Below are 27,594 nucleotides of genomic sequence, written 5' to 3' on the forward strand. Positions count from 1 at the left end.
GAATTGCTGGATCCCATTGTAGTTCTGTTTTTAGTTTTTTGAGGAACCTCCATACTGTTTTGCAGTAGTGGGTGCACCAGCAGTGTACAAGGGTTCCCTTTTCACCACATCTTCACCAACATTTGTTATTTGTAGACTTTTTGATGATAACCCTTCTGACAGGTGTGAGGTGATATCTAATTGTGATTTTGATTTGCATTTCTCTAATAGCAATGTTGAGCATCTTTTCATGTGCCTGTTAGCTGTCTGTATATCTTCTTTGGAAAAATGTTCAGTTCTCCTGCCTATTTTTTAATCAGGTTGTTTATCTTTTTTTTTCTTTAGGTTGTTTATCTTTCTGATGTCGAGTTGTATGGATTGTTTATGTATTTTAGAAATTAATCCCTTATCAGTCATAGCATTTGCAAATATTTTCTTCCATTCAATATGTTGTCTTTCTGTTTTGTCTGTCGTTTCCTAGCTGTACACAGCTTTTAAGTTTAATTAGGTCCCATATGTTTATTTTTGCTTTTATTTCTTTTGCTTTAGGAGACAGATCAAAAAATATGTATTGCTACGATTGACGTCAAAGGGTGTTCTGCCTGTCATCTCTTCTAGGAGTTTTATGGTTTTCAGTCTGACATTTATATCTTTAATCCATTTTGAGTTTATTTTTGTATATGGTGTGAGGAAATGTTCTAATCTCAATCTTATATATGTAGCTGTCCAGTTTTTCCAGCACCACTTATGGAAGAGACTGTCTTTTCTCCTATGACTGTCTTGCCTCCTTTGTTGTATATTAATTGTCCATAAGTATGTGGATTTATTTCTGGGCTCTCTATTCTGTTCCATTGATCTGTGTTGTGTTTTTGTGCCAGTATAATCCTGTTTTGATTACTATAGCTTTGTAGTATAGTCTGAAGTAAGGGAGCATGATATCTCCAGCATTGTTCTTTTTTCTCAAGATTGCTTTCATAATTTGGGGTCTTTTGTGGTTCCATACAAATTTTGAGATTATTTGTCCCAGTTCTGTTGAAAATGTCATGGGTATTTTGATAGGGGTTGCATTAAATCTGTAGATTGCTTTGAGTAGTTTGGACATTTTAACAATATTAATTCTTCCAATCCAGGAACATGGGGTATCTTTCCATTTCATTGTATCATCTTCGGTTTTCTTCTCAGTGTTTTATAGTTTTCAGAGTATAGATCTTACACTTCCTTGGTTAAGTTTATTTGTAGATATTTTATTCTTTTTGATGTGATTTTAAATGGGATTGTTTTTTCTTCTGTTTCTGGTAGTTCATTATTAGTGTATAGAAAAGCAACAGATTTCTGTATATTAATCTTGTATCCTGCAACTTTACTGAATTCACTTATTAGTTCTAATAGTTTTTCAGTGGAGACTTTAGGGTTTTCTGTTTGGGTTCATCTTGTTTGGGACCCTCTGTGCTTCCTATACCTGGATATCTGTTTCCTTCTTCAGGATTGGGACATTTTCAGCCATAATTTCATCAAATACATTTTAGACCCCATTCTCTCTCTCTTCTCCTTCTGGGACCCCTATAATGTGCCCTATGTTGTGAATGTTGGTACTCTTGATGTTATCCCAGAGATCTCTGAGCTGTTCTTGCTTTCTTTTTCTTTCTTTCCTTCTTTCCTTCTTTCTTTACTCTTTTTGTTCTTCTGTTTGGGTGATTTCCATTATTCTCTCTTCCAGATTACTTGTGCATTCTGAATCACTTAGTCTGCTGTTAATTCCGTCTAGTGTGTTTTTCATTCCAGTTATTGTATTCTTCAGTTCTGAGTGGGTGTTTTTGTGTGTTTTTCCCTCTAGTTCCTTGTTTAAATTCTCACTGTGTTCATCTATTCTTTTCCCTAATTCAGTTAGCATTCTTATTACTAATGACTTGAATTCTTTATCTGGTAGATTGTTTATTTCTGTTTCATTAATTTTTTCAGGGGTTTTCTTTCACTCTTTCTTTTGAGACCAGTTCCTCTGTCTTCTCATTTTGCTTAACTTTCTCTGTATCTATGAATTTAGATGAACTGGTTAATTATCCCAGTCTTGAAGGGGTATCCTTATGTGGGAGCATCCCTGTACAGTCTGCATGTGCTCAGTGCCTTTGGTAAGAGAGCTGGCTTTGACATGAACTACAAGTCACATCTTTCCTCGGGGTGTGCTGGCAGCTGTCACCTTGGTTAGAGGTGGGGCTAGAGATGGAGGCGCTAGGTTGCTTCTGTGTTCCGTAGCCAAGCTCTCTCCCCAGTCACGGCAGGCCTCTCTCCAATGTGGAGCTGTGTCATGAAGTAAGCAGGGCTGGAGCATATACTGGAGCGGTCACAGGAAACCAGGCAGCCACTAAGGCAGTCTTCAATCTACCCTCTTCCTCAGGAGCAAGCCCACATGTGTGCTCTCCTCTTCAGTGGAATACAGGCTTCCCACTGCCCTACTGTTAGTCCCAGCAGCACTTCAGCCAAGGGAACTTCTCTTCCCTGTGTCAGACCCTAGGACTGGAGCACCCAGTATGTGACTCAAACCGCTCACTCAGTCCGCAGGGCAGATCTCTGCCCATGTAATCTCCTTTGTCCTCTGTGTTCCTTCCCAGTGGAACAGGTCCCAACCTGATTGCTTCTTTTCCCTGCCTACCTCATTCCATGTGGATCTTTCTTACAGCCTTGGTTGTATAGGACTCTTTCTGACAGTTTCCAGTTAGTTTTCAGTGAGAATTGTTCCACACGTAGATGTATTTTTGATGTGTTCGTGGTGGGAGGTGAATTCCACGCCCTCCTACTCTACCATCTTTCTTTCAAAAAACTCAAAATGTTAAGTAAAGTGTTTTCACAGTAACAGCAACGAAAAACTCCAGTGTGACTTTAGTAAAATTCAGTCTTGTGGGACAAAAATAAAAACATGCTACAAAGGCATTCTGTTGGTACCGACGTATGGCCCACAGACCAGTGCCACAAACCGTTGGTTACAGGTCTGCAATGAGATAAGTATAGAAATTGAGTGTCTAAAACTTTAGGGCACTTGGACATTGCCACAGCATCCAAGTACATAATAACTTAAGTTGTATTTTACAAAAATATTGGTCCATGATGGGTTGGAAACTTTTCTTTTTAAAAAGGACATTCTCAGATCATTTGAGAAACACTCCTTTGATACCAATGTAAGATAAAAGCTGTTCTGCTGATAAAGGACTGGGCTCTGGGAAAATAGCAGCAAGCTCTCAAGTGCTTTTCATAACTCAATACCTTACCATCTCCCTCTTGAAGACAGAGGGTTGACTTTTTTCTTTATTTTAATTAAAACTTGAAATTGATAGGTCTGCTTTCTACAAAGAGCTGTGATAAGATTTTTTATTTTGCAAAAACAATATAAATAAATGATTTCACCTCCTTAAAGCTGATAATGAATTAATGAACAGGCAATGCCTTCTGTATCAGCAGTTAAGTTACTTGATATCTTCATGTAGTTCTTTTTTTTAATCAGTTTTGTACTATTTTTACCCTTCTAGCTATATTCGTGTTCCTTTGACAGCACGATTAAACTGTGGGACTATACAGATGGCATTTTGATAAAGGTACGTGGATTGAGCTTCATTTTCATTATGTGAAGAGGAATGGCAACATAATTTAATGACAGACATATTATTTATTGAATACTTCCTTAAGGCCCAACCTTTTAGATAGCCTTCCTAAACAAATCATAAAATTCACTCACCATAAAAGAAACGATAAATTTGACTATATAACATTTTAAACCTTTTTAACCAAAAAATGAGCAATGAAACTGAAAGAAAATATTTACAAGAGCTATTATCCCTAATATACAAAAAATTACCAAAAACCAATAAGGAAAAACTAATGACCCAATGGGAAAAAAATTGGTATAAAGTAAGAATATGTAATACACAGAAAAGAAATAACAAATAGCCAATAAACATGAAAAGATGCTTAAACTTGTTAATAATTAAATGTAAATTAATAGATAACACAGGATTTTTCCCTGTCACTTTATCCAAATTGCAGATTGAAAAAAATATAGCGATAAAGTGTAGAGAAATAGACATTTTTGTACACAGTCAATGAGAATGAAACTGAATAAATACCTTTTGCTCCAGCAATTTCACCTTTAGGAATCTCTTGTTGAAATAATGGCAGGTATATGTAGTTCTTAAAACATTGTTCGTGGTAGAAAAAAAAAATTGAATATAATCTTGAGGTCAGTTAAAATTTGATAGTCATTCAATAGAATACTGTGAAACCATTGATAAGAAACAGGTAGATTTATATATGTATTAACTTAAAAGGTTATTCGACGGATATGTATTGAGTGTCTCCGTAGGCCGGGTTTTCTTCTGATGTTCGCAATATAGCAGTGAGCAAAATGGATTAAAAAAAAAAATCCTGCCTGTTATGGAACTTAGGGGGGTACACAGAATGAACAATATGGTGCTTTTTATCTTTCAGACTTTCATAGTTGGATGTAAACTTCATGCCCTTTTTACTCTTGACTGTGCTGAGGATTCTGTCTTTGTTATAATAAATAAAGAAAAACCAGGTATAGTATAATTAATTTTTTTATACATTTATAGATAGCATTGAGTGGCTCTTTACGTTTTACAGTGTCTCAAATTTAACATTTTGGTTTTAGTGTGAAGTTAAGTTTTTGGAGTTGGCTTTTAAATTGGTTTTATCACTATTGCATTCATTTTGGGGAGGCTTTGTATTATTTCTGAAATATTGATGAGGGAATGATTACTTAATAAATGGCTGTGATAGTGGACAGCTAACTCCAATTTTAAAGCTGTTTTGAGCTATATGTGTCTTCCTACTGACCTTAAATCTGTCATTCTTAAGCATCACTATTACTTTACCCATCACTGAACACCCATTCGTTGATCTTGAATCTGGAGGAAATGGTATAGAAAACAGGTGATTAGGAACTAATAGTGTGGGTAAATTATTATTATATTTTCATTATCATTGGAACATTATTCCATTGAAACTGCCATGTTTCAGAGCATTTAAGGATTTCTAGAATATCTTCAGTGGTTACAAATAATTGTCCTTTAGCAGTAAATTTAATACATTTAACATTGACATGAAGGATATATCCAAAGAATTTTTCTAATCTCAGACTTCAAGAATGCCAGTCCCCCCTGTGTTGTCCTCCTTAAAATAGAGTTGTATTCAGAATTGAAAGTACAGGCCAGCTTTAAACTGGTTACTGGGCAGTCAGCTAGATTGGCTCACAGCTCATTAGCTAAGTGAATCCTTTGAGGGGGGAGCGGGGGGGGGCGTTGGCTTGGTTTTTGTTGGGGGTTCTGGTAGTGGTTTCTTCGTTTGGAATTCGGGGAGTTTTGTTGTTTGTTCTGCTAAAACAGATTTACAGATTGTTATATCATGGACTTTTAAGTAAGTTGAGAATAGTTAAAACTGTGAAGCCAAATCTTTCTTAGTTAAAAGTCATTTGGTGCCAACTCTGTTAATGAGTAATATTTTTATCTATCAAAAATGTGACATGAGGGCTTCCCTGGTGGCGAAGTGGTTGAGAGTCCGCCTGCCAATGCAGGGGACGCGGGTTCGTGCCCCGGTCCGGAAGGATCCCACATGCCCCAGAGCGGCTGGGCCCGTGAGCCGCGGCCACTGGGCCTGCGCGTCCGGAGCCTGTGCTCCGCAATGGGAGAGGCCACAGCAATGAGAGGCCCACGTACCGCAAAAAAAAAAAAAAAAAAAAAAAAGTGACATGAAAGAATAAAAGCTGTAAGTTTAGATTTCTGATGTGGCCCATAAACCATCTCTAAGGGACATTCCAAAAAATGTTTTGGAAATGGCAGTGTATTTCTTAAAATAATTAAGTTGCCTTACCAGATGACTATTTTAAAGTAGCACTTTTCAATATTTAGGTTCTGTTCTGTATATAAAAATGTGAATTCTTTTTTTTTTTAGGGAGTTTTTTATTTTTTGTAAATTTATTTCTTTTTGGCTGCATTGGGTCCTTTTTTTTTTTTTTAATGTTTGGCTGTGTTGGGTCTTTGTTGCTGTGCACAGGCTTTCTCTGGTTGCGGCGAGCAGGGGCTACTTTTTGTTTGGTGCATGGGCTCTAGGCGCACGGACTTCAGTAATTGTGGCACGCAGGCTCAGTAGTTGTGGCGCATGGGCTTAGTTGCTCTGCAGCATGTGGGATCTTCCTGGACCAGGGCTCAAACCCATATCCCCTGCATTAGCAGGTGGATTCTTAACCACTGCACCACCAGGGAAGCCCTGTGCATTCTTAATGTCTGTCTAAATGCTTACTAAAAATTCATGTTTCTAAACTCCCTGACTGACAATTGATTCACTAGGTCTGAGAGTTGGTCTAGGAATCTGCATTTTTTGTGTCTCCCCAGGTGGTTCTGCTCATCACTCTAGTTTGGTAGCCACTCCCCATACACACTGCATGATTCATCAGTTGGAGGGGTAGTTGCCAATAACAGTAATGAAAGTTTTTATCCATATCAGTAGGACAAGTGATTCTTAACACTGACTACACATTACAGTCACTCCAAGGAACTTAAAATGTCAGATTCTCTGTGGTGGGGCCTGTCTGTTTATTTAAGTATTCCCGCAGTTGAGTCTAATGTGCAAGCCAGTATAGAAAACTGTAGATCTAAAGTAAGTCTCACTCAGATCTAAAGTCATTAGCCTTTTGGAGTTAACTGGAAACTTCAAATGCTGTAGTGTAATCGGAATTCTGTTCATGGTGGAATCTAGTGTTACTCTTCAGTACTCGGCACATCGTGGGCACTCAGCCTGTGAAAATCTAGTTACTATATAAAAATGTGAATAAGGCTAAAAAAGATTCCCTGTGACTGGCATCTCAAAATATATATTAACATATCCTTCTTTATTTGTTTCATCTTTGCTCCACAGTCCAAAACCAGAGTCTCTGATAGAAATTTGTATAAATCATATTGAAATATGCTTCTCTGGTTTAAAAACAAATGAACCTTTTATTTACACGTTATCTTATATGGTGTCATTTCTTGACTGTAATTAATGTATTCACCAGCTAATTAAACATTTACCATGTACCAAATACTGTTCTGGTTGCAGAGAACTAAACAGACATTAAGCTTACTAGATCAGTCATACAATACAATAAGATGACAGGTGTTCTAGAGAAAAATAAGGCAGGGGATGGGAATAGGCAACACTGGAAGAATACATATTAAATAAGTGATCAGGGGAGGTCCTGGGAGAAAGAAGAATACGCTGTGCAGCTGTGTTGGAGAAGCATATTCTAGAGCATTCCTGCCGTGTTTGAGGAATAGCAGGGAGGATGGATTGGAGTGAGCCTAAGTAGAATGGATAATGTAGAGCATTGTACGCGATTAGAAGGACTCTGACTTTTACTCTGAATAGACAAAAAACCATTGAAGGTTTTTGAGCAAATGAGGGACATGATCTGACTTAGTAGTAATAGAACACTGATTTCTGTGTTGAGAAGAGACTGAAGAGGTCCAAGGGTGGGCGTAGGAAGAGCTGTTAAGAGATCACTATTCCTAACACTTAGGATATGAAGCAGGATCATGGCTTTAGGCTAGGTGGTAGCGGCAGAGGTGGTGAGAATTTATTGAATCTTGGATGTCTTTTGAAGATAGAGCCAGCAGAGTTTGCTGCCGGTTTGATGTGGGGCATGAGAGAGAAGTCAAAGGTGACTCAAGGATTAAGTCTGAGCAACTAGGTAAATTGTGGTGCCATTTCCTCCAGTGGGCAGTGGGGGAAGACTAAGTTCAGAAAGGAAAATAAGAGTTCAGAATTTAGGCATGTAAAGTTTGAGATGACTGAAAAGGCTAGAAGAATTGAGTTCAGAGTATATAATAAGCAGGCTGGAAAACAAAAAATGGTAGATCAGTGTATTACAGTGTATTATAAAGTCTAGGAGGATAAGGAAATAGCATAGTGAAATATAGCTGTTTCCCCTTAAAGAGAAATTTTTTAAATGGAAAGCAAAGAGAAGAGCATGCCAGTTCTACAGAAAAGGAGATTTATTCTATGAATGTGTGGCAAGCCCATAGCATTTCTGAAAGCTCTCAGATGGTTTGTTGCTTTTGGCTGCTCAGTTCACCAATGTATCATATTCCATCTCCATCTTAAAGCTCATCTCAGTACTTTGGGGTTTTTTTGTTTCTTTTTTTTCGTTTCAGTACTTTGGAAAGCAGTATGCACCAGTAAAACCAGTTGTTTTCTGTTTCTACATATATGAAGCATGTGTGTGTGTGTGTGTGTGTGTGTGTGTATGAGTTGTGGAATTAGCCCTCCAGTTAAAACTTGTATATTCAAATGAAGAGCACAACTTGTTCAGATAGCCTAGAATTATGATCTTAGCATCAAATTAACTTTGGAGTACTAATTAACAGTTTTATATGAACAAATGCACATCGTCACTTTCTCTAGAGAAGCTTTATATTAATAGCTGCCTTTGGCTAGATGTATTTCAGCTGGTTTCAGTGAAACTACCAAAATCATCAAGTCAGGAAATAGAAGCTAAGGAGCTCTCCTTTGTTTTGGATTATATAAACCAGTCACCCAAGTGCATTGCCTTTGGAAATGAGGTAAAATTTGCTTTGTTGGTTTTCTTTTTTGTACATAAAATCTCTTTCCTGCAGTCTTTCCTCTGAGAATTTTATGTTATAGTGATTTAATATTGCCTTGAGTTACAATATTTTTGTTAGTAACTAAGAAATCTGTCTTACTACTTTAGCATGTGTTTGTAGTATAGATTTTTTTAGGACTACCTAATTTTGTAGATTGTGTCTTTTTGCTCTTGTAAACTGTATAATTGTCCCAAAAGAAATCAATGTTTTGGCATTTGTACTGTACTTCTTAGCCTGTACCATGTAGAAGCCACTTAAATGCTTTGATTATAGATATGTGTCTTTTGAAAATATGACCTCCATGTCTATAATTAACACGCCCTTATAGAAATTTTTGAAATTACAGCAAAATATAATGAAGAAATTAAATCTCACCAGTGGTAATATTTGAGGAATTTTTTCTAGACTTTTTCCTAAATGTATAAAATAACTTTTCTCAAATTGAATAGTTATGAGGGTTTTATCTTTTTTCTTCACTTAACACTGCGGCATGAGTGTGTACTTAAATGTTCATCAGAAATAGTGACTGTATGATGTTCATACCATGACTTATTTAGCCATCCCTTGTTAATAATCACGTAAGTTATTAAAATCAAGTACCATCAAAAGCCCCTATATATCATTGTGGTAGGCTGTTTCTTTAGTCTTAAGTTTTGTAGCATTATTTTGGCTTTGTTCTGAAAAGGTTTAATTTCTTAGAGTAGAGAAAACACTTGAACATTATAAACATCATTATTCTTTAGCATCATAGTCAGTTAAATACAAATTAAAACCACAGTGAGATACCACTTCACGTCCACTAGAACAGATAAAATTAAAGAATGACGGTACTGAGTTGTGGAAAAATATGGGGCAAAGTTAAACATATGCCTTTACTGTGACCCAGCAGTTCCACTCCTAGGTAGAGAAATGAAAACACGACCACAAAATGACATGCACAAGAATAATTAATACTCATAATAGCTCCAAAATGGAAATAACCCAAGTGTTCATCAATAAGAGAGTAAACAATTTCTGATACATATGCATTCATTGGGATGCTGCTTCACAATAAAAAGGAACTAATGATACACATAAGAGCGTGGGTGAATCTCAAAAAGGTGATGTTGAGCTACAGTCCAGACATGAAACGTATTTACCATTCTGGTTGTATTCCGTTATAGAAAAGGCAGAGAAGTAATCTACGGTGATAGAAATCAATAGTTGCTGACGGGTGGGAGCATTGGGGAATGACTGGAAAGAGGAACAACGGAGCATTCCTGAGGCAAAGAAAATGTCCTAAATCTTGATTGTGATGGTAGTTACATGGTTATACACATGTCAAACATTGCATTCTGTGGTGTATAAATTATGCCTTAATGGAAAAAAGTTTAATCATTATACTTAGAGAGTCTGGTTTTAGGATTTAGGACCTACTTTCATCTTTTAATTTTCTATGATTATTGTAAATGTAAGAGTATCCTTTCCATAGTTAAACTGTAATATGGGTTGGCCAAAGAGTTCATTTGGGTTTTTCTGTAACATCTTACGGAAAAACCCGAATGAACTCTTTGGCCAACCCAGTATATCATTTCATACTAATGTACTCTCAGTCTCCAAAAGTTTATTGTTCCCATGTTAACTTTTATGATAATATTTCTTCTTAAAAGGTGTTGACTATTTTTGTGAATGTTATCTTCTCTTTGAAATACCAGGGAGAGTATGTTGCTGCAGTACGGGACTTTTACTTGTCGGTTTATTTTTTCAAAAAGAAAACAACATCAAGGTAAGAATTCCTTTTTGATGGCTTTATTTTATTTACTCAAGAGTTCATTAAAATTTTATTCATCCTTATACCTGTGACCCAAAGCTGTTTCATGTTACAAGTAATTGTGAAACCACAAGATGAGGTAGAGTTTGTAACCCACAGTGGGTTAAAATCATTAGTCACAAAATCCTAGGGAGCTTTTCCCCCCAAAACCACTTTCACACTTCGATTCTGCTGTGTATACTTGATGTCAAAATTGGATGTGGTTTGAAAAGTTTTCCCTAGGTGATCCACATTGTCATTTTATGGCTGTAGGAATGAATATAGGCTTTGGTATAATCTGGGTTTAAAATGAGTCAGATTAGTCCATTGAACCTCACTACACTTCAAATTAACATGTATTTTAAATGGCAATAATTTCTACCTAATAGAGTTGTAAGGATGAATGAGATAACGCATTTAAAGAAACTAGTGCTAAGCATGAGTAGTCACTCTTCAAATTACACTGTCCCCTCTCGCCTTTTACCCTGCCAAGATTAACATTTGTTTTCCTTTGCAGTATAAGGATCCTGACGTCTTTGGACACATTAACCAGTTGTCTCAGATATAATTTCTCAGGCTTGTCCATACTTCATGCTAAAAACTTAGCTTTAACGAGAAATTCAAACAAACTTTGCCCAGGCAGAAAACTATAAAAAGAACTGTCTGTTCTCTATTTCACTCTCAGTGGCCTCCATAGACAAGTTATGGTAGAATGTTATTCACATGAAGTTTATATTGTGTGTTAATAAATGTTTACAAAACAAAATTCTTGATTCTTGGTCATGATTTTTCTTAAAAATCATGCATTTATGTTCAGTGAATTCTGAGAGCTCACCAGTTTGGGTTGATAAGGATGGGACCTCCATTTTGCCTAACTACATCACTTACCAAGCCTTTAATAATCAAGGGAAAATATTTTTCTTCTAGGTTTACTTTATCATCATCAAGAAATAAGAAACATGCTAAGAACAATTTTACATGTGTAGCATGTCACCCGAAGGAAGACTGCATAGCAACTGGTCACAGGGATGGCAAAATTCGTCTTTGGTCAGTTAACTCTTGAAGAGCTTGGCAATCATTTATTTATTTTAGATTAGTCCTGCAGAAAAGGTATACCTGGGTGCAGGGAAAAGGATAGAACTGAAAAGCCACAGCTGATAATAGAGATGATGCTTTGCTGGCATCCTTCCTTTCTTTTACTACTGTACTCTTCATTGCATAGACTTACTATTTTAGGACTTCAACCCTTGTCCCTAGGAGTAAATCCATTTTGTCCTTAATCATTTAATTGAAGAGAACTTTTTGTCAGCCTTTAAGTAAAAAAGAGAGCGTAACAGTGAATATTGAACTAGTAGAATACTATGATGGCCTATTGTTTGCAGAAGTGACTGGTTTAGAAATAGAAAGTACTTTTTGCACATTAAGACCAGTAAACTTGATAAACATATGCCTTTGGCCAAATTAAGAATTTTGGTTTTCTCCAATAGGAGGAATTTTGATGATGAAAAGAAATACACATACACATGTTTACATTGGCACCATGATTTGGTTATGGATTTGGCTTTTTCAGTGACGGGTAAGTACAAGTTTAAGACTTAAAATGAACTTTTAAAGTATGTGAACCAAGTATTTTAATTCACTGTACTTAAAGTTTGAAAGATTTAGAATTGCATGGGCCAAATGAATTTTTTTAAGCACTTGTATATCACCCCTGTGTTTTGGGCTTTGCTCAGCACAATGCCATATGCTTAAGTTTTCAGAGCTCTTCAGAGTATCAAAGTGTACACCTATCATAAAGTCTCTTGTTAATATAAACCTATTTAAATTATATTCCTTTTCTTTTTTTAATGTATGTGCACGTAGCTAAGTGCTTGTTGTCCATAAGTATAGCTACAGTTTATCAGGAGCAAATTACTCTGCTGATACTTTATATCCATTATCTCATTTAATCCTTGACTCTGAAAACAGGCATCATTATTCTCATTTTACAGATGATGGAAGTGAAATTTGTAGTTGAGAACTAACTTGCCTAAGGTCACGTGTCTCGTAAGTGGGATTTGGACCTAGGTCTAATTCGAAAGTTTGTTTTTAACTGTAAGATGGCCACATTCACTATTTTAAGTTAATTCAGATCTTTGTTCCATTTAAGCTGCATGAGAGTGGCTATAACGCGTAAAAATACCTCCCTGGAAATAGGATGACCTTCAACAGAAATTTGGAGAAGTACATTTTGTCTTTGGTTACCGTTAGCATCCCCACACGTATGTGGTGAAAATTATGTCAGTACATTTTGACTGGTCCTTAAGGGGGTGGGGGAGGGGAGGTGCTAGATGCTCCAGAAGTTTACGTGCCCAGAGAAAGTAGTGGTTCTTCTTCCTGTAGGTCTTCCCAGAGACTGGCAGGACAAGTCTTAGTACCATTTGCTCTAGATTCCTACAGGCTTACTTGGGTTTAACTCAGTGGAGCCTCAGGAAGCAGGAGGCATCTTCAGCCTACTTGTGCTTTTGATTTTGGGGATCAGTGATTGGTATATGGGGGTGGGACCCAACCTGACATACTTAGCGTAGTACAACAGGAGTACAGCTGTGACATATGGGAACGAAGAACAGAAGAATGAAGAGGGTGTTAACCCTATGGATAAAAGACATCGGCTACTCTTATCTTCACCCTCCTCCCCACCAAAAATACAAATGAGTATGTTTGTGGCATTGTGTGTACATATGTCTGTAATGTTTCAGGCAGTGTTGTTACTCTCTCCTGACCTAAGGTGGTTTCTTCTGCCCTTCCTCATCAGTTTCTTTTTCTCTGCTGTGGCCCCTGCCCAAAGGCCAAGACCCATTGATGTATATTGTCACTGGGACTTTTCTCTATTTTGTTGCCCTTACCTATCTTGTCCACCTCCTCTCACACTAGTTATTAGTCACAGCTTTCTGTGATGGCCTTACTTATTACCCTTAAGCCCTGGGACATTCAGGATTGGCCTTCTCAGGTGGGGTTTGGGGAAGAAGGAATAGTTAGATTAGTTGGCACTCAAAAAAGAGAATACCAAGCGCCTCTATTGTGAGCCATGGCTTTCATATAGGAAGTACTGCAGATCATCTTGGCTATTAGAGAGTTGAATTCTTGATGTTATTTTTTAAATCATGTGAGTATTTGTGAGAAGTAATATAGTACATGGTTGTCAGTGAATGTATAGGTATGAGAGAGTTAATAGAAGAAAATTAGTTGTCTGTGTAAATGAACTACAAATTAGAGGGTTTTTGAGAACTGTTTATAAGTTAAGGCAAATGTTAACAGTATAAACTGTTTTGGCTCTGCTTTGAGCGCAGTCATGCTGTCTGTGAGCATCTAATTTATTGTTTACTTCTTTCTGATTCTTAAGCCTTTCTTATTTCAGTGCTCTAGGACCTCAAGTTAATGTTGGATAAAAGTGGTATTGGTGTTCCCAACACAGGGGGAAAGTTTTCAGTGTTTTACCACTAAAATATTTGCTATAGATTATCTGTAAGTATTCTTGATGAAATTTTAAAGGTCTCATCAATTCCTAGGTTACTGAGAGTTTTTATCATGGGTCTAGAATTCTATCTTTTACTTTTTCTGCATCTGTTAAGATACTGATGATCTATTTCCCTTTTTTCTGTAAGTAGAGTTCATTACATTGGTTTATTTTTCAAATGTTAAAATAACCTCACATGCTTAGAATAAATTTTACCCTGCAGTGATGTCTTATCGTTTTAATATATCATTGGATTCAGCTTGCTGATACTTCATTTGGTAGTTTTCATCTGTTATGAAATTGGCTTGTAGTTTTCTTAATGATGTGCTAGTTTTGGTGCAGAATTATGCTGGTCTTCAAAACAAATTGGGAAGTGTTCTTTCTTCTTTGTTACCTGGAAGAGTGTAAAACTGGTTTATTTCTTCCTTAAATGTTTGGAAAAGTTTACTAGTGAAGCCAGCTGGGCCTGGAGGATGTTTGTTTCATCCAGTTTTTCTAGTTATTGGCAGAAGAATTTGTCAGCAACAAAGTAGTCACATGTTATTGGAAAGGAAAAATCCCTGAACCAGTGATCTTTAAATCTTTTGTCTTGCAAGTGTATTAAAAGATATAAAGACACTTGTTTGCGTGTTTTTTTAAATAGTTTATTTCTCTAACATAGGAAAAATCAAAACATCGATTATATCTTCCTGTTTTTTCCCCCAAACACTGTCCTTTTCATTTCTTTGGGTGGATGAGAAGGCAGCAGTCTGCTGAGTGGTGGCCGTGAGTCTGTCCTCGTAGAGTGGCGAGAGGCAGCAGAGAAGAATAAGGAGTTCCTCCCCCGTTTAGGAGCTACTATTGAACATATCTCAGTGTCTCCAGCAGGGGATCTCTTCTGTACTTCTCACTCCGATAACAGTAAGTTTCAATTTGTTGTCATGAGGAAATACAGTTTGTGTAATGTCATAAATTAGGTAGCATCTGTAGGAGATGGAAAATAAGAGACCTCAAACTAAGAGTAGCATAGGATTTAACGAGCATTTTTTTCTCTTCCATTTCTCCTCTTTCCTCCACCCCTCTTGCCCCAAGATGCCACCTGAATACAACATTTCCAGAGTTGTTTTTATGAAAGTGTAGGGCTAAGTGTATTTGGTTATTGTTGTGCCACTTATATTTAAAAATCTTTTCATGTGGAATGATTGGGGAAATAAAGGAGGTTTTCATAATATAATGGCATTCTCGAAAGAATGCTCTGAGGTTTTCCTTTGGTACAGCCATTGTCTCAGCATGGGAGTCCTGTGGATTCTGACAGAAATGGAGCAGTCTTCTGATTCCTCCCCAGCATTTGGTCATCCTGTTACACTTCAGCTTGGATGTAAATCCCTTGCCCATTGCCTCCTTTCCCTTCAAAAGAGAGCATAACTGAGCAATCCATTAGTGCAGTGACTCATTTCAAAGTAAACAACCGTCTCTTTTGGGGCATATAAGTTTCTGAATTAACACTTCTAATGTATTCATAGTCACAGTAGAAAACTTAGAGACTCCAACAGAAAAAGCCCTCATCCCCACCCCTAGTTTTTCTGTTAAATCACAAAATATATTCCTAATTTTCCAGTAACACTCCAAGAAATTGAACATACTCAATTGTTTTGTATTCTGGTATATTTCAGAATGATATAAATTCATTTTTTTTTTAAACCTTGAAGGTTTGACCTATTTATGTTTAGATGTTTGTTTGTTTATTTATTTATTTTACCCACAGAGATGATAATCATTCACCGAAACCTTGAGGCGTCCGCAGTAATTCAAGGCCTAGTGAAAGGTATCGCAGACCTCAGTGGATGTGGAATTGTGTACATTTTCAAAAGTGAATATTTGTCTGATTTCAGCTATTGTTCATCACTTCTTTTGCAGACAGAAATATCTTTACCGGTTTGATGATTGACCCAAGAACTAAAGCTTTGGTTTTGAATGGGAAACCTGGCCACTTGCAGTTTTATTCTCTCCAAAGTGATAAACAGTTATATAATGTAAGATTTTTGATCTGTTAACTAGCCTTAAAACTAATGAAATATCTTTACAGCACCACTGGCGTCAAGTAACTTATTGTATAGCTTCTAAAACAAGATCCTGTGCCTATGTTATTTGAACATAGTATTATCAGTTGTTTATAGCATGATTCTAATGAGGCCACAGTTGCAGATGAAGTCTGCATGTAAGCCAGTTGGCACTGTTGTGTGCGCTCTATTTTATTCTGTTTAAGACTACACTCTAAATTAACTGTCGCACACATCTGTGCCTTTGAGTCATAAGGATAGGCAATGAGAATATGGATTAACAATACAGACCTGTCTCTGCTTTGTGGCGAAACAGTATCATATGTACATGCTGAAGATAAAATCTTCAGTGTAGATTAAAGAGGAACACTTCCCATAATCCTGGTAAATGCAATCCAGAATTTCCACTTTTTCTTTAGTGCCCCACAGTACCCTTTACAGATTTCTATCACAGCCACTGTAACACTTTATCTCTTTCTCTCCAACACCTTTAAACCTCTCAAAGAAAGGAAACTTATTGATCTTTGTACATTTCTAGTGCAGTGCCTGGAAATAGTAGCACTTAGTACATTTTTAGTAAATAGATGAGGAAACAATAAAAGAAACAATTATAAAGAAAATGCTGGCCTATTTAAAATGTGCTTTTTTCACTTCTTAAAAATTGTAGGTTTCGTTTTTGCTCTCCTTGTTTCTAGTGATGTGGAATCTAGCCTTGAGATTTTATGTAAAGCTATTTGTTCTTAGCAACAAAAGAAAAGCATTACTGTAACCTAAAGTTCTGCTGTATCATATAAATGGAGCATAGTCGTTACTAAAATTTAAGGTCATTGAAGAATCATCACCACCAAATTGGTATTATATAATATGCTCCATGTTTTCAATGGCAATTTTGATGTCTGTAAGTAATGATTAGTTCATTTTTCTCTTTACCTAAAAATCTGTTACTGTAGATTCCAGAAGGTGTCTATGATGTGGTTAATTACCATTCCTTGAATGCTTTAACATGTATGTATTTACATTAATAAGAATTTTGGATTTTTTTTTTAACCCATCAGTTAGATATTATACAGCAAGAATATATCAATGATTATGGTCTGATCCAAATTGAGCTAACAAAGGCTGCATTTGGCTGCTATGGTAATTGGCTTGCAACGGTGGAACAACGTCAAGAAAAGGAAACTGAGCTTGAATTGCAAATGAAACTGTGGACATATAATAAGAAAACACAAGGGTAATACTACCTATATAGACATTAATTTCAGAGCAGAAAATTATTTGACTTTCTAGTTTCAATTGTTGGTCTTTACGATGTTTCATTTTGTTAAATTTATATTAAGAGAAATGAAGGAGGTGTTATTCCTCTAATACAGCCTTTATGCTTTCTGCTCTGAGAAAGCATTGGTGTCCTCCAAATTATGAGTCACCTCATTGCATAAATAAGGAAACATGGAGAAGTGATACCCCCAAGAACACATACCTACTTCCAGGCAAATCCAGGATTAGAATGCAAAGGTCTTAGTTCCTTAGCTCTTTTGTGTTATATTACCTTCTTTGGGAAAATGGCAGTGGTAGGTGGTAGAGGTGTGGTGTGGTGTAGTCTTGATTAGATAAGGAGCCCACTAGTTTCTCATACCCTGGCTGTAATAGCAATTTATCAAGTCCTTGCTTGTCAAGAACTGGGCTTAGTGCTTTTGTGCCCATTGTCTTGTGAATCTTCACAAGATAATCTTTCATTCACGGCAGTGTTCTGTCAAGCCAGAAACAAGCTTTGAGAGGTAGTTTGGATGACTTTAAATATTAAGTATTGACCAGGGCAGTGAAATAGGTAATGTTCTTTCTGTACCGTCTTGCCACAAATAAGGGCTTTCATAGCCATTTCCTTTTTTGCTTATTTTCAAAAGAGTGAGGTATCTGTGTTCTACACAATTTCCCTGCAGTTTAGTATAGTAGCCTTTCAAGTATCATTTTTTGATGACCCCTGTTTTATACTCATTCTGTACCAGTAAGCTGACACTATTTATAATCATCTCTGTTATGTACGTTACACGAGGCCAGAGGTAATGTGTTAGAACTCTTTGCATCCTGTGGCCATTAGTGACAGAACACTCAATTGTCATGCTAGGTGATAATATATCAGTTGCTCATTCTTAAAGATGCTATTGTAAAATGTGAAATATGTAAGGAATTCTTAATACTCATACGATAGTGTATCATATTGCCCTGGTACAAAAATAAATTGGTTTCCTTCCTACTAGGTTTGTTCTCAATACAAAGGTTAACATGCCACATGAAGACCACATCACAGCTCTCTGTTTCTGTAATGCAGAAAAATCTGAAAACCCCACCTTGGTTACAACAAGTAAAGATGGTCACTTCAAAGTGTGGATATTAACAGATGATTCTGATATATACAGTAAGTTACTTAAATATAATATGTCTGTATGTAGTGCACAGTTTTAAGAATTGATATATTTATCTCATGAATTGTATCCATTCTGGGAGGACATTTTCTACTTTGTTTAATTCTATAGAATATTGCCCAATTTCAAAAGATTTTAGAGATTACATTTTTACATGCCTTTTCTCCCAAATCTTTACTTATCTTATGACATTCTTGATTAATCGTGTACTGGTTATTCCAGTCTGTGAGGGTACAGTAAAAAAGGCTTTTGCAATAGTCCCTTTACTGTTCCACTAGAGGAAGGTCAAGGTCTCTTGGAAGGGACGCAAATTTCAAATCAGTCAATGATTTGTAACTAAAATTTTGGAGAGGAGGTTTTTTGTTGTGTTTGTTTCTTAATCCATATTTCTTATAAATTCCGTAAAATATTATCTAGCATTTGTAGTATTTCTATGGTCTGTATTTTCACAGAAAAAGCTGTTGGCTGGACCTGTGATTTTGTGGGTAGTTATCACAAATACCAAGCAACTAACTGCTGTTTCTCCGAAGATGGCTCTTTACTAGCAGTTAGTTTTGAGGAAATAGTTACAATATGGGATTCGGAGACATGGGAACTTAAATGTACATTTTGTCAACGAGCTGGGAAAATAAGGTAGGTAAATAATTGGGGGAGTATGAAGTACTGGGTTTCTTTTTTTTTAAATTCAAACAAGTCTTTCTACATAGACTTTAGTAATTAATTTATGCTTTCTCCAGAGGTATCCTGTGGGTCAGTGGTGCCAGCAGCTAACCAAAATGATGGGAAGCTAAAAAATACTGGGTTTATGAACCATGTGCATTAGTTTTCATGGTTGTACTACACAATAATAGAAGATATATATAAGCCTCAGTAGATCCAAACAATGTTTATTTTCTCAGTATTTTCATAAAAGCGATGTTATGCTCAAACTTCATTGTTTGTAATAATGGCAAGAGAATGTAACAGTAGTATCTTCCATTTTATTTCCAGTAACTTGGGCATTTGAGGACAGAATGGGAAATGGCTGTTTCTAATTCCCAACATGTCTAATTCTGAATTTACTTTGTAAAACTTTCTTCAGAATTCATATTGCAGATTTTCCTCTTGAGACAAAGAAGCATAAAAAAGAGTTTTTGTTAAATAACTTGGTACGTTTCACATACATTTTCTCTATATGTGTCAATTATTGTACTGTACAGCATATTAGAGAAAAGAATTGGTCATCAAATCTGTTTTCCTAAAGAAACAAAATAGCTAAATAAACCTTTACTGTTGTGCTCCTTACCCTCTTCCCTGCAGAATAATTATGAACAAAAACATACATGTCTATCTAAAACTTTGCATTGCACGAAGCTAGTACTGTGCAGGAAGTCTGCAGTCCTTTGTAACTACGTGTGCTAGAACTGACTTGTTAACTTCCTTGTTTTAATCTAGGCACCTTTGCTTTGGGAGATTGACTTGTTCCAAGTATCTTCTTGGTGCCACTGAAAATGGCATTCTGTGCTGTTGGAATCTGCTCAGTTGTGCATGTAAGATATTCTTTGCTATAAAGTGATGACAAAGCACACAGGAAGTGGACATTAATCTTTGGCATTTTAGGACTTCTGGATGATATCTTCATATCTTTACCCAGAGAATATATAATTTTTTACGTGGTACATTGTACCACCAAACTTTGGAGTGCTATGCCTGTAATAATAGACTTTGATTACAGTTGACCCTTGAGCAATGCGGGCGTTAGGGTTGCCGACCCTCTGCGCAGTCAAAAATTCACTTATAACTTAGAGAGTCAGCCCTCTGTGGAGTCAGCCAACCTTGGATTGAGCAGTTACTGGTAGTACTTGCTATTTTAAAATCCACATGTATGTGGACCCTCACAGTTCAAATCCATGTTATTCAAGGGTCAACTGTATTTATAAGCTGCCTAATTGTCATCAAATCATCTTCCATTATCCTCACCTTTTTCCACTGTCTTCAGTGTATGACTTTGTTGCCCTCCATATTATCCATCCTCATAACAATTTGAGGAAAGTTTCTGATAGTTCATAATGCATATTAACCTGCAGTATTCCTGACAGCATTAAATTTGAATGTAGCCTATCACAATCCTCCTAACAAATGTGAACTTTGTGGCATTTTACTCATTCGAGTATATGTTTGGAAGACATTGTGGTTACTTTGTAATAATGTGTGTGATAACATTTTTTTAAATATTCTCTACAGTGATTCTGGTTAACATTTTGGCCACATTTAGCAGTAGTGGGAAAGCACCAGACAGAAGTTGCACTGCTTTAACTGTTTTTCTGCTTCTTGCCCCTCGTTTTAGTGCAAACTTCCACAGATTATGTCAGTGTGTTCTCCATGTATTATCTGGAATGGTAAAATCCCTCTTCCTAAAAATAATAGAATTGATTGTCCCAATAAATATTGAGTACCTAGTTTAAATAACAAGCTTAAGAAAGCTTTTGGTAAATCTCTTCTTAGAAGTGAATCACTTTTTTTCCCCCAGTGGAGTGGAGTGCAAAATTAAATGTGAGAGTTATGGAACCTGATCCCAATTCAGAGAATATTGCTGCAGTCTCTCAGTCTTCCATGGGTTCAGACTGTAAGTACAGACCATTCTTTGACAGAAGAAGTCTATTACCTAAATTTTCTTTTTAACACCTTTAATATAATTTGATTTAAACTTACCTTCAAATCAGATGTCCATTTGAAGCCATTTGCCTGACCACTGCCCTTCCTTTCTTGAGTTCCAGCTCCAGCACATCCCTCATTTTTCAACATGTCATTTGCTACTCAGCCTTCAAAATGCAAGAGACATTTTGCCTCTTTGAAGCATTCCTAAATCCCCCAAGGAGCTTTTATCATTCCTCTATGATCTTGAAGCTCTTTATACAGATCTCTGTTCTAGTGCTTAAGACAAAATACTGCCATAGTATTTTGGTGTCTGTTTTCTGCAGTTGACCCTGCTCTCAGAAACAGAAATTTTTGTTTCTGTTTTTCATCTTCAAAGCCCTCATTCCTAACCGGCTTGGCACATAGTAAGCATCAAGTAGATATTTGTTGACTCAAAGCCTAAAATAATCATGACCTTATCAATTTATTCAATGGGGTAAGTCCCAGGATGAGTGTGATCTGCCAATCTGAGGCTGAAACTAACCTTTGCAGGCAAAATGTTGTTGTCTGTTTGGTTTTTTTTTTTCTCCAGTGTTTGTGTTTAGACCTAGCGAGCCAAGGCCATTGTATATTCAAAAAAATATCTCCAGAGAGGAAGTCCAGTGGGGAGTGTTTGTTCCACGAGATGTCCCTGAATCATTCACCTCAGAAGCCTACCAGTGGCTGAACAGATCGCAGTTTTACTTCCTAACAAAATCACAGGTAACCATCCACCTCAGAAAAGGCGGTCATCTCTTATGTGTGATTTTCAGTTGCTTTACTATTTGAGAGTAATAGCCCAGGGCAAGTGGAATAGTTTTATTAAAGAATTACTCCTTCTCTCCCCTTCCACTCCCCTGCCGAATCGTCTTATGTGCTCTGTACAGTCATATTACTGGTGGGAGTATATTAGCCCACACCTTTGGGGCTAAGTATTGCTTGCATTCATTCACTCCGTGACACCAAAAAAGATATGACCTAGAAGATAACTAGAATACTTTAAATTGTATTTATTAGAATGGTTCTTTTTTAATTTTAGTATTTGATTTACCATAAAGAAATCAGTGGCTTAAGTTTGACCCATCAGTTGAATTTTATTTCATTACCAATTCTTAAAAATGATCTTTGAGGACAATCTTACAACTGTCACAGCAGTTATTAAATACGTTTTCAATCTTGTATTACTTTTCTGTGAGCAGATATATTTATATCAAGAAGAAAAGTCAACATCATTTTCTAACTTTACCATTTAGATTTGCACTCTACAGTTTATATTTTGCATCATTCATTGACCTCTCTTTTCAGAGTTTATTGACATTCAGTACACAGTCTCCAGAAGAGAAACTCACACCAACAAGCAAACAGGTATGTTCTAGTCACCCGTGGTGCAGATCATGCACATTGCCTCCCTGCAAAGATAAAGTTATCTTTTAGAACTCAGCTATGAGAAAAATGTTTTACCTGCCCTAAAGTGGAATTAAAATTACATACTTAGAAACTACTTGCTTTGTTTGATGTGATAGTGCTCTTTGAAAATGTAGTCTCAATTTGTAACATCAGTAATATATGCTTGTGATTTAAAGAATCAAATAGTTCTACAAGACTTCTTGGGGAAAACTTGAACATCACCACCACTGCCGTTACCCACAAAGATACTCTCAACTCTTTGAGTTGAAGTTTTTATTTACCTCCATATCTCTAAGAAACATGTTTATATTGCTAATTCCGGATTTTTTAGGTCTAGGTATTATTTGTTAACTCTGATCTATTGAAGTTTCTTTCACACCACTCCCGCCATATACATAACATACCCCCACATATTTTCTGTCGCCTAATTTTTCCAGTATAGATAAATTGGTCAGGTCACTGTTCATCCTTAAACATGTAAACACAATTCATAGCTGAGCCACATAGTAATAAACAGGTTGTTTTTCCTTTTGTGACCAACTTCTTTTCTCTGGAGTTAATGATTGCCTTCTTTTTTCATTTGCTCAGTTTCCTATTTACTTCTCACCTAATTCACCCCTAATCTCTACCCTGTAAGTCCTCTCTCATTATTTTCAGACATATTAGGTATTCTTTCGAGTCTTGAAGAAATATTTTCAAGAGCCTCTGACCTTCTTTCTGAACTGATTGCCCTGTAAACCTGCTGCACAGTAATCATCTTAGGATCTACATTTGCTACCATTCTGGGGGTTTATCCACATCTACTGTAATAGATCCTGTAGTTTTTCTCCTTCTTTGGTCACTCCCTTGCTTTGGTAAAGCACATCCTATTGGTGCATGGGAAGTAAATTTAAGACATTGCATGTTTGGACATGCTTCTATTCTCTCCCATTGGATTGGTTGGTTGCGTAGAGTTCTAGGTTGAAAATCATTTTGTCTTAGAACTTTGAAGATACTGTCTTATACTTTATCTGTATCCTGACTTGTTTATTTTTCTCTGAAAATTCATTGAATTCGTTTAACATTTTTTTGTTGATCATTACTGTATGTTCTAGACATTTGGGATATATCAGTGAGCAAAAGAGTCAGGTCTCTAAACTAGTGGTGTTTATAGTCTAACAGGAAGGCACAGATAATAAACATCAAGTAAGTAAAATATATAGTATTTTAGAAGGCAATAAGAATTATGGGAGGAGGAATGGTGGGAAAGGGAATGTGGAGTGCAGTTTGCCTTTTTAAATAAAGCAGTCAAAACAGGCTTCAATGAAAAGACTTTGACTTTTCCTCTGAGTTAAATGTAGAGCCCCCTTCGAGGGTTTTAATCAAAAAACTGTCTAAGAAGAAGAATTAATTCTTTCTTTGCCTTCATTTTCTCTAGAACTGCTATTTTTTACTGCTGGACCTTCTAGAATGGTGCTCTCTAATATTCTTATTTTTTCTCTTGTTTTCTTCCTGTTGTCTGAGAGGTTTCCTCCTCTTTTCATCTGATCCTCTATTTTTTTTCTCTCTCTTAACATGGTTCATTTCCATTAGGTTTTTATTTCCAATCTGTTTTGGAGATTTTCATCAAAGTCTCATGACTCTTGGCTATCTGCTCTTATTTAAAAGTGAGCAAAATCACCATTTGGAGGTTTTCTACCTAGGTGGAACTTGACCTCTGGCCTCCACTATCTGCCTGAGCTATTATGAGAAAATCTCCAAAAGTCATTATTTTTAGGACTTTTTCTCTTAGATTGGTCAAATTGTCCAGATAAAATTCTTCCAAATTCTTGCCTAAAAGATGTCAACCTGGCTGCCAGTGTTCTGAGAAGCACCCTCTATGGAACACAACTGCCTTCAGCTGTGAGGGCACCTCCGCCCCACCACACACCAAGCCATCCTTTCTAAAGACACACTTTATTTCGCTCTTCAAGGAACATACTGCCAGCCCTCTGCTGGGGCTGAGGAGGAGATCTGGAAACCTGAATGCTCTCTAAATAGACCTTCAACCAGGCTAACTGGTTTCTTTCTTTTTTTTTTTAGCCTTTTACAGAGGAGGTACTGTTACTATTAGTACCAATTCTTGAGTGTTTGCGGGATTCTGCAGTATAAATGGGGATGCTTTTAGCTTTCTTCACCACCAGCTTAGAATCCTGCTTTCTCAGGTCTACTAAGTTAGCTACCACCATTCAAACTACTTTTCACTTTCCACATCACACAGTGTCTTTAGTACTGTGGATTTATGCTCTTTTGAAAACCCGTTTGCTGCCATTTTTGTATGATTGGGGGCCTAAGTAGTGGTGGATGCACATTTTGTTCTGTCATCGAAGTGTCTGCTGTTAGCTTTTCACATAGTAAATTGACTGCCCTCAGTTGCTTTACCTGTGAAATGAAAGAATCATACTAGATAATTTCTATAGTTCCTTCCATCGGACATGTTATGACTGTGATACTTCTTTTTTTTTTTTTGTGGTACGCGGGCCTCTCACTGTTGTGGCCTCTCCTGTTGCGGAGCACAGGCTCTGGACGTGCCGGCTCAGCGGCCATGGCTCACAGGCGCAGCCGCTCCGTGACATGTGGGATCTTCCCGGACCGGGGCACGAACCCATGTCCCCTGCATCGTCAGGCGGACTCTCAACCACTGCGCCACCAGGGAAGCCCTGTGATACTTCTTATTGCCTCAAAGGCAGTTCCTCTTCTTTAGTGAAGTAATTTATTTCCCTTTGTCTTAAATCCTTACAGCTATTAGCAGAAGAAACTCTTCCAACAACCCCATTTTATTTCATATTGGGAAAGCACAGGCAGCAACAGCAGGATGACAAGTTAAATGAAGCTTTGGAGAATGAACTGATACAACTACCCTTAACAGAAAACATACCTGCAATTAGTGAGGTAAGTAATTATTAATTACTTATTAGTGTGAAACATAAGTTTATTATAATACTAATAGTGTAAATTAATTGCTTATACCAATATGAAATGGGTTATACGCAGTAAAGTTCCTTAAGTTAGAGTTTATTTATACAGTCAATCTGTAACAACTAATTTTTAAATAATCATTTATACACTGTGCAATTTTTTTTTGAATTTTTGGATTTTATTTTTTTATACAGCAGGTTCTTATTAGTTATCTATTTTATACATATTAGTGTATACATGTCAATCCCAATCTCCCAGTTAATACCACCACCACCACCACCACCCTCTGCCACGTTCCCCCCTTGGTTTCCATACCTTTGTTCTCTACACCTGTGTCTCTATCTCTGCCCTGCAAACCAGTTCCTGTAGCATTCCTCTAGGTTCCACATACATGTGTTAATATACGATATTTGTTTTTCTCTTTCTGACTTACTTCACTCTGTATGACAGTCTCTAGGTCCATCCACGTCTCTACAGATGATCCAATTTTGTTCCTTTTTATGGCTGAGTAATGTTCCATTGTATATTTGTACCACATCTTTATCCATTCGTCTGTCGACGGGCATTTAGGTTACTTCCATGACCTGGCTTTAGTAAATAGTGCTGCAATGCACATTGGGGTGCATGTGTCTTTTTGAATTATGGTTTTCTCTGGGTATATACCCAGTAGTGGGATTGCTGGGTTATACGGTAGTTCAATGTTTAGTTTTTGAAGGAGCCTCCATGCTGTTCTCCATAGTGGCTGTATCAATTTACATTCCCACCAACAGTGCAAGAGTGTTCCCTTTTCTCCACACCCTCTCCAGCATTTATTGTCTGTAGATTTTCTTATGATGCCCATTCTAACTGGTGTGAGGTGATACCTCATTGTAGTTTTGATTTGCATTTCTCTAATAATTAGTGATGTTGAGCAGCTTTTCGTGTGCTTCTTGGCCATCTGTATGTCTTCTTTGGAGAAATGTTTATTTAGGTCTTCTGCCCATTTTTGCATTGGGTTGTTTGTTTTTTTAATATTGAGCTGCATGAGCTGTTTATATATTTTGGAGATTAATCCTTTGTCCATTGATTCGTTTGCAAATATTTCCTCCCATTCTGAGGGTTGTCTTTTTGTGTTGTTTGTAGTTTCCTTTGCTTTGCAAAAGCTTGTAAGTTTCATTAGGTCCCATTTGTTTATTTTTGGTCTCATTTCCATTACTCTAGGAGGTGGATCAAAAAAAGGTCTTGCTGTGATTATGTCAAAGAGTGTTCTTCCTGTGTTTTCCTCTAAGAGTTGTATAGTGTCCGGTCATATTTAGGTCTCTAATCTGTTTTGAGTTTATTTTTGTGTATGGTGTTAGGGAGTGTTCTAATTTCATTCTTTTATGTGTCCAGTTTTCCCAGCAACACTTATTGAAGAGGCTGTCTTTTCTCCATTGTATATCCTTGCCTCCTGTGTCATAGATTAGTTGACCATGGGTGCGTGGGTTTATCTCTGGGCTTTCTATCCTGTTCCATTGATCTATATTTCTGTTTTTGTGCCAGTACCATATTTTCTTGATTACTATAGCTTTGTAGTGTAGTCTGAAGTCAGGGAGTCTGATTCCTCCAGCTCCATTATTTTCCCTTAAGACTGCTTTGGCTATTCGGGGTCTTTTGTGTCTCCATACAAATTTTCATGTATTTTGTTCTAGTTCTGTAAAAAAAAGCCATTGGTAATTTGATAGGGATTGCATTGAATCTGAAGATTGCTTTGGGTAGTATTGTCATTTTCACAATACTGATTCTTCCAATCCAAGAACATGGTATATCTCTCTATCTGTTTGTGTCATCTTTGATTTCTTTCATCAGTGTCTTATAGTTTTCTGAGTACAGGTCTTTTACCTCCTTAGGTAGCTTTATTCCTAAGTATTTTATTCTTTTCGTTGCAATGGTGAATGGGATTGTTTCCTTAATTTCTCTTCCTGATCTTTCGTTGTTGGTGTATAGGAATGCAAGAGATTTCTGTGCATTAATTTTGTATCCTGCAACTTTACCAGATTCATTGATTAGCTCTAGTAGTTTTCTGGTGTTATCTTTAGAATTCTCTATGTATAGTATCATGTCATCTACAGACAGTGACGGTTTTACTTCTTCTTTTCCAGTTTTGATTCCTTTTATTTCTTCTTCTTCTCTGATTGCTGTGGCTAGGACTTCCAAAACTATGTTGAATAATAGTAGCAAGAGTGGACATCCTTGTCTTGTCCCTGAT

General features: G+C 36.7%; 1 protein-coding gene across 2 annotated transcripts in view; it reads left to right on the plus strand.

Moving 5' to 3' along the window:
• WDR75 (WD repeat domain 75) overlaps positions 1 to 27,594 on the plus strand; it is a 41,176-nt gene that overhangs the window by 8,119 nt on the left and 5,463 nt on the right. For both annotated transcript variants that reach the window (XM_004276927.3, XM_033400264.2), the window contains exons 3-19: positions 3,498 to 3,563; positions 4,453 to 4,543; positions 8,458 to 8,582; positions 10,319 to 10,389; positions 11,341 to 11,460; positions 11,901 to 11,989; positions 14,651 to 14,809; positions 15,654 to 15,713; positions 15,806 to 15,921; positions 17,004 to 17,179; positions 18,204 to 18,361; positions 18,821 to 19,001; positions 19,803 to 19,897; positions 20,878 to 20,973; positions 21,577 to 21,746; positions 22,329 to 22,388; positions 25,191 to 25,340. In XM_004276927.3, the coding sequence (XP_004276975.1) occupies positions 3,498 to 3,563; positions 4,453 to 4,543; positions 8,458 to 8,582; positions 10,319 to 10,389; positions 11,341 to 11,460; positions 11,901 to 11,989; positions 14,651 to 14,809; positions 15,654 to 15,713; positions 15,806 to 15,921; positions 17,004 to 17,179; positions 18,204 to 18,361; positions 18,821 to 19,001; positions 19,803 to 19,897; positions 20,878 to 20,973; positions 21,577 to 21,746; positions 22,329 to 22,388; positions 25,191 to 25,340 (1,983 nt within the window). The remainder of the gene's footprint in view (positions 1 to 3,497; positions 3,564 to 4,452; positions 4,544 to 8,457; positions 8,583 to 10,318; positions 10,390 to 11,340; positions 11,461 to 11,900; positions 11,990 to 14,650; positions 14,810 to 15,653; positions 15,714 to 15,805; positions 15,922 to 17,003; positions 17,180 to 18,203; positions 18,362 to 18,820; positions 19,002 to 19,802; positions 19,898 to 20,877; positions 20,974 to 21,576; positions 21,747 to 22,328; positions 22,389 to 25,190; positions 25,341 to 27,594) is intronic.

Source organism: Orcinus orca, chromosome 7 (genome assembly GCF_937001465.1).
Source record: "Orcinus orca chromosome 7, mOrcOrc1.1, whole genome shotgun sequence".
In the NCBI taxonomy this organism is placed as follows: domain Eukaryota; kingdom Metazoa; phylum Chordata; class Mammalia; order Artiodactyla; family Delphinidae; genus Orcinus; species Orcinus orca.